The 14345-nt window shown below is 35.4% G+C and overlaps 1 protein-coding gene across 1 annotated transcript in view; it reads right to left on the bottom strand.

The window, feature by feature from the left end:
* Window positions 1-11517, bottom strand: part of LOC142345998 (uncharacterized) — a 44342-nt gene extending 32825 nt beyond the window's left edge. Inside the window, exons 1-3 of the mRNA XM_075398468.1 lie at window positions 11364-11517; window positions 6047-6214; window positions 5582-5720 (exon numbers count right to left, since the gene is read on the bottom strand). Of these exons, the coding sequence (XP_075254583.1) occupies window positions 5582-5720; window positions 6047-6214; window positions 11364-11447 (391 nt within the window). The 5' untranslated portion in view covers window positions 11448-11517. The remainder of the gene's footprint in view (window positions 1-5581; window positions 5721-6046; window positions 6215-11363) is intronic.
* Window positions 11518-14345: the final 2828 nt, after the last annotated feature.

Below are 14345 nucleotides of genomic sequence, written 5' to 3'. Positions count from 1 at the left end.
GATTGTTTCGTGGTAGCTGAATTTGATAATCTGCACATGCAAATTTCTTCTATCCAAGTTTTGCTTTCGTTCCTCAATTGCTTCACATAAGGGTTTGTGGCAAGAGCGCTAGTGCTTATGCTACACAAGCTTGTGTGAGGTGATTGAAAAACGAATGCAAACCGTGGATAGAAAAAATTGCGCGCGCAGATTATTATTTACAGATACCGGAAATTATAATCATAGAAGTTCAAGGCAGTGACAAAAAAAAGACCATGGCCTGACGTGTTCGGGAGCACAAACATTGCAAAAATTGGGCTTCTTTCTGGCTGCGTTTTTTCCTTCCTCCTGTTTTTCGTTGGACTCCTTTTTGTGGGCATACTAAATGTCTGTTGCTTTTTTTCGGTGTGCGCACCGGAAAAGAAACAGCAGAAATTTGGTGTGTCCGCAAAATCGCATCCTACGAAAAGCATGAGGAGGGAGAAAATCGCACGCAGAAAGTCGTTTTTTGCCATGCTTGAGATCACGATGGCGTCCAGTTCTGGTTTTCTTATTCTCTGTTTATGCAATTCTCTTCTCTGGTTAGTTTTTATTAAACTTTTTTGTGCTAAACTCTTCTTGATATTTTTTTGAATACACGTTTTGCATTTTTTTCTTTTAGATTCAAACATAAAATGTTTGACTCTAAAAGAAAAAAGTGCAAAACGTGGTTTTAAAAATATATCAGGAAGAGTTTAGCACAAAAAAGTACAGTAAAAACTAACCACAGAAGAGAATTGCACAATCAGAGAATAAAAAAACCAGAACTGGACGCCATCGTGATCTCAAGCATGGCGAAAAACGACTTTCTCTGCTTGCTTTCCTCTCCTTCCCCATGCTTTTTGTAGGATGCGATTTTGCAGACACACCAAATGTCTGCTGTTTCTTTTCCGGTGTGCGCACTGGAAAAAAAAGAGCAGACATTTGGTGTGCTTGTTAAATCGCATCCTACGATAAGCATGAGGAAGGAGAGAAACGCATGCAGAAAGAGTCGTTTTTTGCAACGCTTGAGCTCACAAAAGCGTCCAGTTCTGCTTTTCTTATTCTATGATTACGCTATTCTCTTCTCTGGTTCGAATTTATTGTACTCATCTTTGCTAAAATCTGCCTGAGTTTTTTGAATACACGATTCGCCTTTTTCTTTTAGAGTCAAACATTTTTGTGTTTGACTCTAAAAGAAAAAATGCAAAAACTGTATTCAAAAAAGTATCAGGCAGACTTAGCACAAAGGAGAACAAAGAATTCGAAACAGTGAAGAGAATAGAGTAATCATAGAATAAGAAAACCAGGACTGGACGCTTTGGTTAGCTCAAGCGTTGCAAAAAACGACCTTTCGCGCGCGCGCTTTTTTTCATCCCCCCTTTTTTTCGTTGGTTTGGGTTTTTCGGGCACACTTAGTGCCCGCTGTTTCTTTTCTGGTGTGCTCCCTATAGGCTAATAGGTTCTGCGGTAGGGGCTTGGCTGTGCCCCATTTTTGCCTGCGCCAACTTAGGCTTAAGACTTTTTGCGCTTGCTTCCTTCCCTCCCTTTAGGTGTTTGGCGCAGGCCTTAGGTGTTGCATTGCTGGGCTTTGCTGGTGCCCTTTTCTGCTTTGGCTTCTTAGGCTTGCTTTGGGAGGGGGTATCCATTCACCTTTCTGCATGGAACTTTTCTTGCTGTTCTGTGTTTCTCAGTCTTTTCTTCTGTTAAGGATTTGCGACACAACGATGACGAGGAGAGGAAAAGGAGTGGCTCTGCTTAAAGCTGGCTGGGGGGCTGCAGGACTTCTTCTCTTCGGTTATGTTAGTAATGCCTTCTTCTCCAGTCCTACTTTCGCAATGTATGTTCTCCCGAACATGTCAAGTGCTGGCTTTTTTCTTGTTCGTGCGTTGAATTCCTATGATTGTTTCGTGGTAGCTGAATTTGATAATCTGCACATGCAAATTTCTTCTATCCAAGGTTTGCTTTCGTTCCTCAATTGCTTCACATAAGGATGTGTGTCAAGAGCGCTAGTGCTTATGCTACACAAGCTTGTGTAAGGTGATTGAAAAACGAATGCAAACCGTGGATAGAAAAAATTGCGTGCGCAGATTATCATTTACAGATACCGCAAAACATAACCATAGAAGTTCAAGGCAGTGACAAAAAAAAGACCATGGCCTGACGTGTTCGGGAGCACAAACATTGCAAAAATTGGGCTTCTTTCTGGCTGCGTTTTTTCCTTCCTCCTGTTTTTCGTTGGACTCCTTTTTGTGGGCATACTAAATGTCTGTTGCTTTTTTTCGGTGTGCGCACCGGAAAAGAAACAGCAGAAATTTGGTGTGTCCGCAAAATCGCATCCTACGAAAAGCATGAGGAGGGAGAAAATCGCACGCAGAAAGTCGTTTTTTGCCATGCTTGAGATCACGATGGCGTCCAGTTCTGGTTTTCTTATTCTCTGTTTATGCAATTCTCTTCTCTGGTTAGTTTTTATTAAACTTTTTTGTGCTAAACTCTTCTTGATATTTTTTTGAATACACGTTTTGCATTTTTTTCTTTTAGATTCAAACATAAAATGTTTGACTCTAAAAGAAAAAAGTGCAAAACGTGGTTTTAAAAATATATCAGGAAGAGTTTAGCACAAAAAGTACAGTAAAAACTAACCACAGAAGAGAATTGCACAATCAGAGAATAAAAAAACCAGAACTGGACGCCATCGTGATCTCAAGCATGGCGAAAAACGACTTTCTCTGCTTGCTTTCCTCTCCTTCCCCATGCTTTTTGTAGGATGCGATTTTGCAGACACACCAAATGTCTGCTGTTTCTTTTCCGGTGTGCGCACTGGAAAAAAAAGAGCAGACATTTGGTGTGCTTGTTAAATCGCATCCTACGATAAGCATGAGGAAGGAGAGAAACGCATGCAGAAAGAGTCGTTTTTTGCAACGCTTGAGCTCACAAAAGCGTCCAGTTCTGCTTTTCTTATTCTATGATTACGCTATTCTCTTCTCTGGTTCGAATTTATTGTACTCATCTTTGCTAAAATCTGCCTGAGTTTTTTGAATACACGATTCGCCTTTTTCTTTTAGAGTCAAACATTTTTGTGTTTGACTCTAAAAGAAAAAATGCAAAAACTGTATTCAAAAAAGTATCAGGCAGACTTAGCACAAAGGAGTACAAAGAATTCGAAACAGTGAAGAGAATAGAGTAATCATAGAATAAGAAAACCAGGACTGGACGCTTTGGTTAGCTCAAGCGTTGCAAAAAACGACCTTTCGCGCGCGCGCTTTTTTTCATCCCCCCTTTTTTTCGTTGGTTTGGGTTTTTCGGGCACACTTAGTGCCCGCTGTTTCTTTTCTGGTGTGCTCCCTATAGGCTAATAGGTTCTGCGGTAGGGGCTTGGCTGTGCCCCATTTTTGCCTGCGCCAACTTAGGCTTAAGACTTTTTGCGCTTGCTTCCTTCCCTCCCTTTAGGTGTTTGGCGCAGGCCTTAGGTGTTGCATTGCTGGGCTTTGCTGGTGCCCTTTTCTGCTTTGGCTTCTTAGGCTTGCTTTGGGAGGGGGTATCCATTCACCTTTGTGCATGGAACTTTTCTTGCTGTTCTGTGTTTCTCAGTCTTTTCTTCTGTTAAGGATTTGCGACACAACAATGACGAGGAGAGGACATCCGAGTTGAAAAGAAACAAAAAGAAAGCAACGAAAAGATCAAAAAGAAAAAGAAAAAGAAACAAAAAGTTTGAAAAGAAGAAAAAGCAACACCGCGAAGGACCTTCTCTGGTTTTCTTGTTGTGATATATTGATAATACGATGCCTTTGTTTGTCTTGTGATGCTTCTTTTATTTTTCTTTAAATTCAATTTTTAATTTTGCGAAAATTTTTACACTACAGGATAGGCCGTAGGACGTTTTTTTTGTCGGTGTGTGTTCCTACAACGTAGGATAGGTCTTTTTCGGCTATTGTTGGGCGCTTTTTAACTAGGTTTCTAGGCTACTGCAAAAAATCTTCTAAGATCTTGTCAGAAAAAAAATTAATCTTGTAAGAATCTTGTATAAAAAAAAACTAATCTTGTAAGAATCTTGTAAGAAAAAAATAATCTTGTAAGAATCTTGTAAGAATCTTGTCAGAAAAAGTTAACCTTGTAAGATCTTGTAAGAATCTTGTAAGAATCTTGTAAGATTTAACAACGTCTTGTAAGAATCTTGCAAGAATCTTGCAAGATCTTACAAGATTAACTTCTGTTTTCGACTCGGGAAAGTATCCCATAGAAAATGCCAAAAAGAAATCATGAATTTTTTGCCAAAAACTCTGAAAAACGTTATAGTTACTAGCCAACAAAGGAGCTGAGCGAAATAAATAAATATTGAACAATAAATTAATCGTTGACATGGAGTATAAAATGATTTATTAGAGGATAAAATTTTTATTAAAAAAAACTCTAAAAACTCCAAAAAGCAGAAAGTAGTCTAAAAATGTTGCAAGTGGGCTATGAAGATATGGACTTGTACCGAAGGTATTCTTTCAAGGAAAAAAAGACGAAAAAAACTTCGAAAAATCCTCTAAAATACCTCTAGAGTAGTCTAAGAACCTTAATTTCTTAAAAATAAAATTTTGGCAGTGGCTTTTGAGTGCATGAGTAGGAAAAAGGGAAATGTTTAAGTACCTCGTTTTTTTTTAAAAAAAATGGGGTCGTTGCGGAAAATTCTTCGCAATCCTTTTGGTTGTGGAAAATATTTGAGGAATGTTAAAATTGCGCACAACTTTAACATATATCAACAAAAGACGTTGGTGTAACCTTAAGTGCCAGAGGTTCAAAAAACCATCAACTTAGGCGGTTTTTTCGAAAAATTTGATTAAACTATATCAATTCGATTATATTAATCAACCAAATTAGGAAGCTAAAGAAACAAATTGAGCCTACAGTTCTTGTCTCAATCAGCTATTTGGGACAAAAATGTTTTTTGGCAATTCAATTTACAAATCGAAATCCGTTTTGTTCAGGATTTTTTCATCAACATTCTTAATCAGAGAGATCCGTAAATCATAGTTAACTTCGATGGGCTGTTTAATAAAATTCAGTGGAAAAATTGAAAGGAAAAAAATTCTTTCAATAAAATTTGGTGGGTCTAGAACCCACCATAGTTGCCATTACTGCCATTATGCCATACTGGTTTTTGTAACTTACTTCTATCCTATTTCTTGTGAATTTAAATAAACGCTGGAAACTGAATGCGGTGAATTTTTGTAAGAAATGCGGTGAAATATTTTTTTCACCGCATTCACCGCATTCCGCATTTCTCACAAAAATTCATCCAAAAATCTCAACCCGCGCACAAAATTAGTCGAATGGTCAGTTGATTTTAATATAAATTTTAATATAAATATAAAATTTACAGTGAATTGATTATTTAATATAAATTTAATTAATATTATTTTTAATATAAATTTTAATATAAATATAAAATTTACAGAATTGATTGTTTAATATAAATTTAATTTAAATTTAATATGAACTTAATGCGATTGTTTATTCAATATAAATTTATTCAATATGTTGCATATTGTTAGGGGGGGGGGGTATTAATGGGAAAACATGGGAAAATTGATCTTACCGACCGGGGGACAGACCCTTTGTCTTTGTCGAGTACACTCACTAACAGGTGAGTCGAGATCACACACGATGACACTGCATGTCAGCCAAGTTGCACTCACTTCTGTGAAGAATCTTAAAGCCGGCATCGAGAACCGGATCTACAAAACAGCTAGATGCAATTGTAAATCATTGTAAAACAGTGCTGAATCATAGTATTTGCCAGACTGTGTTTAGTCTGTTCAGATTATGATCTTGTCAATTTTTTAACCTGTTCAGACTAAAAATCATAGTTTAAAATGGGTCAGATCTCTGAAAGTACCCTGAAACAGTCAAAACTTCCATTCTGACATTAGTCGGGTCATGTTAATTATACAGACTGTAAATCTGTTTCACAGTTCAAAAATCTATTTTAAATTTTTAACAATTGCTTAAGTTCACTGTGTTACTACGGCCCGGGTAGGGGCAAAGGTAGTGGGTGACTTACCACATCGGGGGCTGGAGAGTCGATGTGATTATAAAGACTGGCATTAGTGGGGCAGAAATCAGTGAATATAGAGTGGACTCTTGTGTCTAGGCTGAGTAGGTCGGTCCCATCCGACAGGATACAGCTCTCAAGGGTTAACTCGTATTGAGGCTCAGTTACACCTGGGATCTAAAGCAATCAAAAACCAATATTTGAATATTTGAATATTTGAATTTGAATGTTTGTATTCATTCTTTGTGATTTATTAACAAATCAACATTATATTTTACATCCGATGAACGTAAAGAAAATCACAAGAGGACTTCATATGAGCTGTTCTAGCTCTCATGAAGAAGCCCTAAGACCTAAATTCAACAACGGTTTTGGAAAGAAACTCTCATGAAGAAAAATTCCACCCAATTTTAGACGAAAACAGGGAAATAAACCCACAGTTGAGCGTCAGAGAGATGTTGCATCATGCACACTAAACGGGTTAGATTTAAACGCAGTTCGATTGATGCAAGAACAAAATATTAATTTAATTAAAATGTCCAAAAGCAATTGCTTGCAAATATTCAATTAGTTGATAATGACCTGAACTTCATCGTGCGAAAACCTGCAGACAAATAAAAAAACATTTTGCCTGAAAAGCCGTGTTCTAGTCTATTTTTTGCTCAAATATTATGGTACAAAAACTTTATTTCACTTGATCGTATTTCACATGAAAAAAGTGTAAACTCTAAAAAAAACTCTAATTGATGTGACTTCTTTTATCACATTCGATATTGTCATAGCTAACGTCAATGTATCTGTTTCTTGCCCAATAATTATTCATTCTTCTTTCTTTTATACGTAAGTGTAAAAAGGGGTTAAGTGGCCAAGTCGGCCGTAAATGTTGTTCTTATAAGTCTTTATAACGATACCGGTGATCTTATTGGCGTCCGATACTTCTAATTGACGAACACTTGCAAAAATTTCATATCGCTACAACATAAAAGAATTCCAAGTAATTTCAAGTAATTATGCCACTGGACAAACCTAAATTTGGAACCTTCCATAGAAATTGATTATTACTTCCCCACTTTAGTTGTAAACTTTTGCAAAATTTTAAATGTGAGTAATTGGTCAATAATGTATAGTAAAACGCGAATATCTGTACACTGTTTACATGTTTATTATTTTAACTATAAGAAAAACTTCATTTAATTGTGAGACTTCAGTTAAAATACCTCCAAAAATATTTTCAAATTTTCGTGAACTCTAATTCTTGAAATAGTTTTGCAGTAGTCTTGTTCCAAAAAGTATTCGTTTGCTCCAATCGTCCTTTTGATGACTTTGGAAGTTTGCTTGAAATTTTTGTCAAGATTCACATCTTGCATGTTTTAAACCGGCTTGCCAGAATGTTGCAAGATTTGGATCCACCAATAATTAAGGTTTCCATTGATGTCACAGACCCGTGCAAAACTTTAATGATGCGTTTGAACGAATTACAAGGTCTAGGAATGTGTGAACTATTGAGGACAGGCAATGGCAAAAAATTACTGATTCTTATGATGTTTAACTATCTACAACAAACATTCAAGCATTAAATAATGAATGAAACTACTAAATTCAAAAAGGAGCAGGAACAAAAAAATACGCCAGAAGATTGATAGAAGACCCCCAAAATTGATCTCAGGTTAAATTTTAGAAATTGCCGTTCGAAAATAATGACAATCGCCTAGGTGGGCAATCATACAACAGGGACGGGTATGTTGATGGACAAAATTTTCAAGTTTCTGTTTTGTTTTCAATTCTCTTTACAATTGAAATTTTGTCAATACAAAACAACGATAAGATTCTTTAATTTGTTCACATACACACATACACACACACAAACACACACACACACACACACACACATATATATATATATATATATATATATATATATATATATATATATATATATATCAATATATAGAAATTAGAAATATCTAAACAGTTTGTGCAGCAAAATATTAGCCATCACATAAAAAATAATTTTTAGAGGTTTAACACAACAGAGGTTAATTGACGGTTAAACACAACTTCTTTAATCCAGTATGTTTTATGCGTACACTTTGTTAGACACTCATACATTTCTGAGAGAAAAAACTTACACTTATATATATTAGATTCAATTCTATCTATCGTCGATTTGTACCACTGACAAACTTTTTGGATAAAAATCAAAACTGAAAGAAGAAATTAGAATTTTAAAGGTTCGAAAACACAACATTGGCAGATAAAATTTTGTCTGAAACAGGCTTCAAACCCTTTTTACTGAAATATTGAATCAGCTCGTTTGTAAAATGTTTATGAAAATTTTAACTAATTCTGTAATACTGCAGAAGTGTTCACTTTTTCTTAATTTTCAAGCTTTACTGTTCACTTTCAAGCTAAGAGTAAATAAGGTTTTATTCTTAACAAACGCTAAATGCGAACACTTATGGCAACATACCATAACTAAGCTGCAGACTCAGAATGAGGAACACATGCGATACGAAACGAATCAGATCAATAACGCTTTTATGACTTTGATCTCCGATCAAGCAGTGCCACATTTTCTACTTTGAAACCAAGCTCACTAACTTCCCACAGAACCCCTTAAATATATACAAAACCGGCTAACAAATTCAGTTTTGGTCTTGCTTGTTGCTCGGTTTTGCAAAATAATTGTTTTCAAAAACTATTTCAGAAAACAACATGGGTCATAAGAAAAGACAAAATAAAGTGGACAATCACATCTGATGAAAAAGCAGCTAAAACAAACTTAAAAATTATGAAAACACCTATATCATGAGAAGACTAGAATGGCCAAGAAAGTTTTGAATGAAAAATTGAGAACGTATACAGTAGCCTGGTTCAACTGTAAAAAGAAAAAGAAGAAGAGCGCCCAGTAAGAGTCTGCGTTTAGTAAATTTTCATAAAATAGTACCCGAAAGTCTGATATGATAGTGGTCCGTCTATCGAACTGGAAACTTTAAAAAAATTGATCAACAGAAGTCAGACCTTACTCCCAAAAACTACGATCGCATTACCAAAAAAATACCAAGGAGAACAGCCAAAAGTGCTCAGAAGCAATGAGAAAACGTTAATTCCTCCTCTAGAAAAATTTCAAAGCAACAAATTCAAATTAACAAAACTTCTCCCTGGAAGAAACCAAAGTTGTTAGTCTGGAAAAGGCGCGAATGGAGACGTGATTCAATATTGGACCTCATTCATGTTGTAGTAAGAAGAAATATATTCGATAATTCGTATAGGGCACAGGCCGCAAAAAGAATTTACAAAAAGTTGAACAAAATTTGGCTTCAGATTAAAAAGAGCACTGAGCAACCTTAAAAAGAGATAGATTTTGTATATTGAATTTAAAAAAACACTTTGGAGTAAAAACGAATGCAGGCCATTTGCATTATTTCTGTCAAAATTCCCGGGTTGAGCCCGTAATTCAAAAAGCTATGATTTCTTTTTTTAAAAATGAATTTCTTTTTTAGTGATCCGGATTTTATAGGAATGCTGTAGCCATAGAGCTTTCATTTATGACAAAATTTTTTTAGCAATCTTTTTTGATTTATGAAGTCAATATTTCATAATATGAAAGTTCTATGATTAAAAGTTTTTGTCCACCCGGGGTTGTTCAATTGGTTAATAAAGAGAGACAGAAATGCGCCGTTCTAAATGAAGTTTGTTTAACAAGGCTTTGAAAAGAGAACCAAATTTTTTCAGTGCATATTCAGAACTTGTGACTGAGTTTTAAACCCTTGACCGTTATTTCCTCCAGCTTTCATAATCCAAAGCCTCTCACAAGTTTTATACCCCAAAAACGGGAAAACTCTCAAATCGATCTGCACTCAGAGAAGAAACTCTTAAGGAAAAAGCAAAGATGCGACGACGAACCGCAAATAATTATGTCCAACATGGCTAAAAGCGAGCAGCAATTAAATAAGACTTACTTAGCAAACTTAACCTAGAGTTAGAAAAGGCGTGGTCGTAACTGTCTAGTCCAGTCACTGATATGATAAAAATTAACATTGTTTTATTCATTAGCTCTTATGTAAACCCGTTTGATGGTTATGTAATTCTTATGTAACAGAAAAGTATTAATGAATTTGCCCATTTTGAAAACCGGGGATCAATTGGATCAAATACTAAATGTCTGATCAAAAATAGATGCGAAAATGGACCCCAGGCATTAAAAAACATATGCAAATTTGGATCTGTTAAAAAAAGGAATCTTTTCCGTTTGTCCCCCCCCCAGCTTAGTGGGCGCTTATTATTTGCACCCCCAGACGCACGTTCCATATTCTTACATAAAGATTTACTATGTAATGACACGTGCTCTGTAACTGGGGGGCGCATAACGTACTGGGGGGCACAAACGGAAAAGATCCAAAAAAAGATAGGTGGATATTTTTAATTAGGCAACATTTTGAAGAATTAAACCGCGTTAAAAACGCTTCTAAGGGACATGAAAATCAAACAGTTCGAAGAGTTAAGATTTGGTTGCATATGACAACCCTTTAAAACTTCAATAAGCAGGAACAAATGAAGCGCAGTGCGAAGGAAAATTAGGGGGAAAATTCAACAACTAGATCTGTCGGAATATCAGTGCCTGTGTTGTAACAAGCTGCTCGACAAACGTAGTCATATATTTTACCGCCACTCTTCATAAAGCAACAGTGGCAACAAAGGAGTGGTAAAAAATAGACTAATACAGAAGTAAAGCTCCGCCACTGTTTCAGATATCAGAATTATTCAATGGGCTCTAATAAGTTATTTCGTCTCGTCGGTAATTTATGCAACAGTTGGTATCGAAACGGGAGTGGATAGAAAATATAGACCTGAGATTACTTGGTTCTGCGATTTCTTCTTCGGAAATTTCCTCGGGTGCTCGAAAGATTGGAAGAGGGTAGAGCAAAACTATGGTCATATGAATAGTGTGGCAAAAAGATCCCAATTGTCAAAAATAAAAGCCATTGTCAGAAATTTTTCGTTTAAATTTTTAAAATTGTACGTCATAGTTGTGGGATCTCTTCTGCCCCACCCCCCCCCCCCCTCATTCCATCGCATCTCTTACATAATTATCAGAAAACTTCTCAACCCGGGTGGGGAGGGGGCCCAGGATGAGGTCCTCGACCCAAGACAGGTATGGACCAGACGGACCTGCGGGTCGCGGACAGGGGGTCCGGTGCGACCGATCTCATAGTCTGGACAAATTATTCGTCGCGCTGCTCTGTCTGCCCCATACCTGAATTGTCTGTTCGGGAGGGGGGAGGGGGGGAGGGGGGGGGGGGTAACAGAGAAAATTTGGACCAACCACACGTGGATCCTCTTCTTTGATCTGTACATAGAGAGTTTTTTCCTCGGTTGACCCTGATGTCTTGAGTATACTGTGAACCATAATCCAAATATGGAAAAATCTCAATTGTGAGTTTCAAGGCGTCAGTGTTTGATATCTCATCAGCTATTGGGTAGTCTGAACAAAAACAAACTTGATCAAATTTTATACCGTGTTCAAACATAAATCAACAGTGAAACTATTGTATAATGTGGTCTAATAATAATATTTACAACGAGGCTCGGTAAAGTGTATGCGCTTAAAATGTACAGACTCAACTCATTCAGTTCACACTTTTGACTTAATTGTCTGAAAAATCAGGACGAGACAGAACACTTTCGAAAATTCAAAAACTGTCTGAAAAAATCTGGAAACATGAGTGAAAAAAATCAATAAAAATTGAAATCTATAAATAAAGCCTGCCGCGTTACAGCCCGATGAAACATTAACGAGATTACCACAAGACATCGAATATCAGACAACGGCATCGAACAACATTAACAACGGCCTAAACCGAAGATCTATATTCTTTAAGCACATAGTTACAAAAGCAAAATAGCATCAGAAAAAAACGTAAAGTAAACAAAATAACTGATTCTTCACTAGCAAGGAGATTTACCCTATCTTTCATAAGACTTGGTAGCAAATGAACCAAGTGGTGAGACAAAAAAGGAACAGAAAAAAGAAGATGTTCAAAATTCTATTGAAATTCTTTAAAACAAATAATGTCAAAAGTTATAACATCCATATGTTTTTAACTTGAAAAAAAAAAACTGATTAACTTCACTTAAAACTCTTTAGGAAGCGAGACTGAATCATAAGATTACAAAATCTCAAAAAAACACACACAACGAAAAACTCACGAACAAAAAATATTAAGTCAAACTGAGTGGGAGCCAATAATATGTAAAAATATTAAAACATGGCATGTACATTGACGGTGCATAAATATGTACCCACTAAGCTGGGCAATGCACAAAAGAAACTATAGCCCTGCTAGTGGTATAGTTTGGAAAAATAGGTTCTTTTGTCAAAAATAAAAACATTTTTTAACACTTTATAACTGTACGTGATTTCGAATTGAACATCAATGGGACCTCTTTTAAAGGCACAACTTTAAAGGAACAAAAAGCTCACGAATCTCCCACGAAACTATATGAAAGCACTGCTTCAAAGTCATAGAACCGTCATTTTAAACTCAAAACCTGGCCGAAAAATAAATGTTTACTCTAAAAGAATGTGCATGGGATCTTTCATTTATGAGATTGAGTGACAATATGATAAAAAAAAGACAAAAAAAGAAAAAATATTTTTTGGAAGCAATTGAACTCTCAAAATCAATAAAAAATTATTAAAATCATTAAATATTATCTGAAAACTTTAATTAGGTTCCCTTTAATCGCCATAGAAGAACATTAGGACCTTATATTATTCAGATTATGTCATAGGACAACAAAAATAAAAAATACACCGAGTTATTTTGAAAACAAATAATTTTAAAATCAATTAAGCCATCAGCTACCAACAGGCGGCATTCAGAATTTTCGCAAAGACCTCTATTTACGTGGTCTTTCACGTGTCTTTTGAATTTTTGTCAGACGTCAGAATTTGTTAGTGGGACTTCACATTAATCAGAAAAATCCACTAAACAATAAAGACAAGTAAATGAGGTTAAAAATTGCAAATTTGAAGAAAGTTGGAAGAAAACATTGTCGAAGCCAACAGCAATAACTATTCATTGAAAAGCTACATATTCTTTTCAATTCTACCTCCCTTGAACAATTTTTGGACTCCTAGTTTAAATTTAAATAAGACAAGACAAAAAAGTTTAAAAAAATAAAATCCCAAATATAAGTAAAATTTCAAGTTTCAAAAAACTGTTATGTAAAATAGTGTTACCACAATCATAAAAGCATAAAATATACAATAAAACTGCTGTAGAAAAAAAGCTGGGACGTAACATTAATGAGATTAGGATGCAAGTTGACAGAACTAGAATTAAAAAGTTGGCTAATTTCAAAAATTCACTTATTATAATAGAAACAAATTCAAGAGAATCTTTATCGTTGAAAACTTAAGATATGCCCATCACTCTCTAACTTGCGCATAACTCGCAGAATTCAAGCAGACACCTGAATAGCGACACTTTGTCATAAGACTAAAAAATAACGACAAGTTTTGTCAGAACTCACGATTTAATAAAATGTCACTTTCTCAAAAAGAACACCAGTTTATGAAGCAGATTTTTAAAAAAAATCACTTGACTACTCACAACTTGTGTCACCGTATTTCAGTTCTGTAACTCCAACAAACTTGGACAAACTGGCCTTAATGTTTTTTTCGGATGATTTTTTTTTACATTAGACCTAGATTTTTAACATTTAAGCCTAATTTCAGGCAAAAATCAGATCAAACTGTTCAGAAACCCTGCTATGCTTAATGATCTAGCCAATATCATTATAGTTAATAATTTTTTTCATATTGAATCAAAATAAAGATAAACAGATCAAAAAATATGGAAAGCGTGAAAGAAAACATGGGAATTTTGTCGAACGCCCACAAAGAATGAAACATTGATAACTTTTCTGACAAAAATAAAATTTATGAAAGAAAACTTTTTAAATTTAATTTTGCAAGCTTTAGCAGCTTGAGTAGCGATAATGATAATACTCACAGCTCACTCTTTGAAAAAAAAGATTCAGACAAAGTAGACTGTAAAAATATATGAGCATATAGTTCCTCCCATCCCCACTAAAGTTGAGTTGGAAAAAAATATGGTTTCTGTTTAACTGAAGCGGAACAACGATAAGCCACAGTAGCCTGTTCTCAGCTCCCTTTTTCCTATTGCCCCTCATTTCAAGTTGTTCTTTTCTTGATCAGCATTTGATGTTTTCCAGCAACTATGGTCGCATTATTTAGTTTGAAAAACAAAAACCAAAAATAATTTCAAATTACCAATAC

Source organism: Convolutriloba macropyga, chromosome 9 (genome assembly GCF_964194025.1).
Source record: "Convolutriloba macropyga chromosome 9, txConMacr16.3, whole genome shotgun sequence".
In the NCBI taxonomy this organism is placed as follows: Eukaryota; Metazoa; Xenacoelomorpha; order Acoela; family Convolutidae; genus Convolutriloba; species Convolutriloba macropyga.
This window is presented reverse-complemented; position numbering and strand designations above follow the sequence as displayed.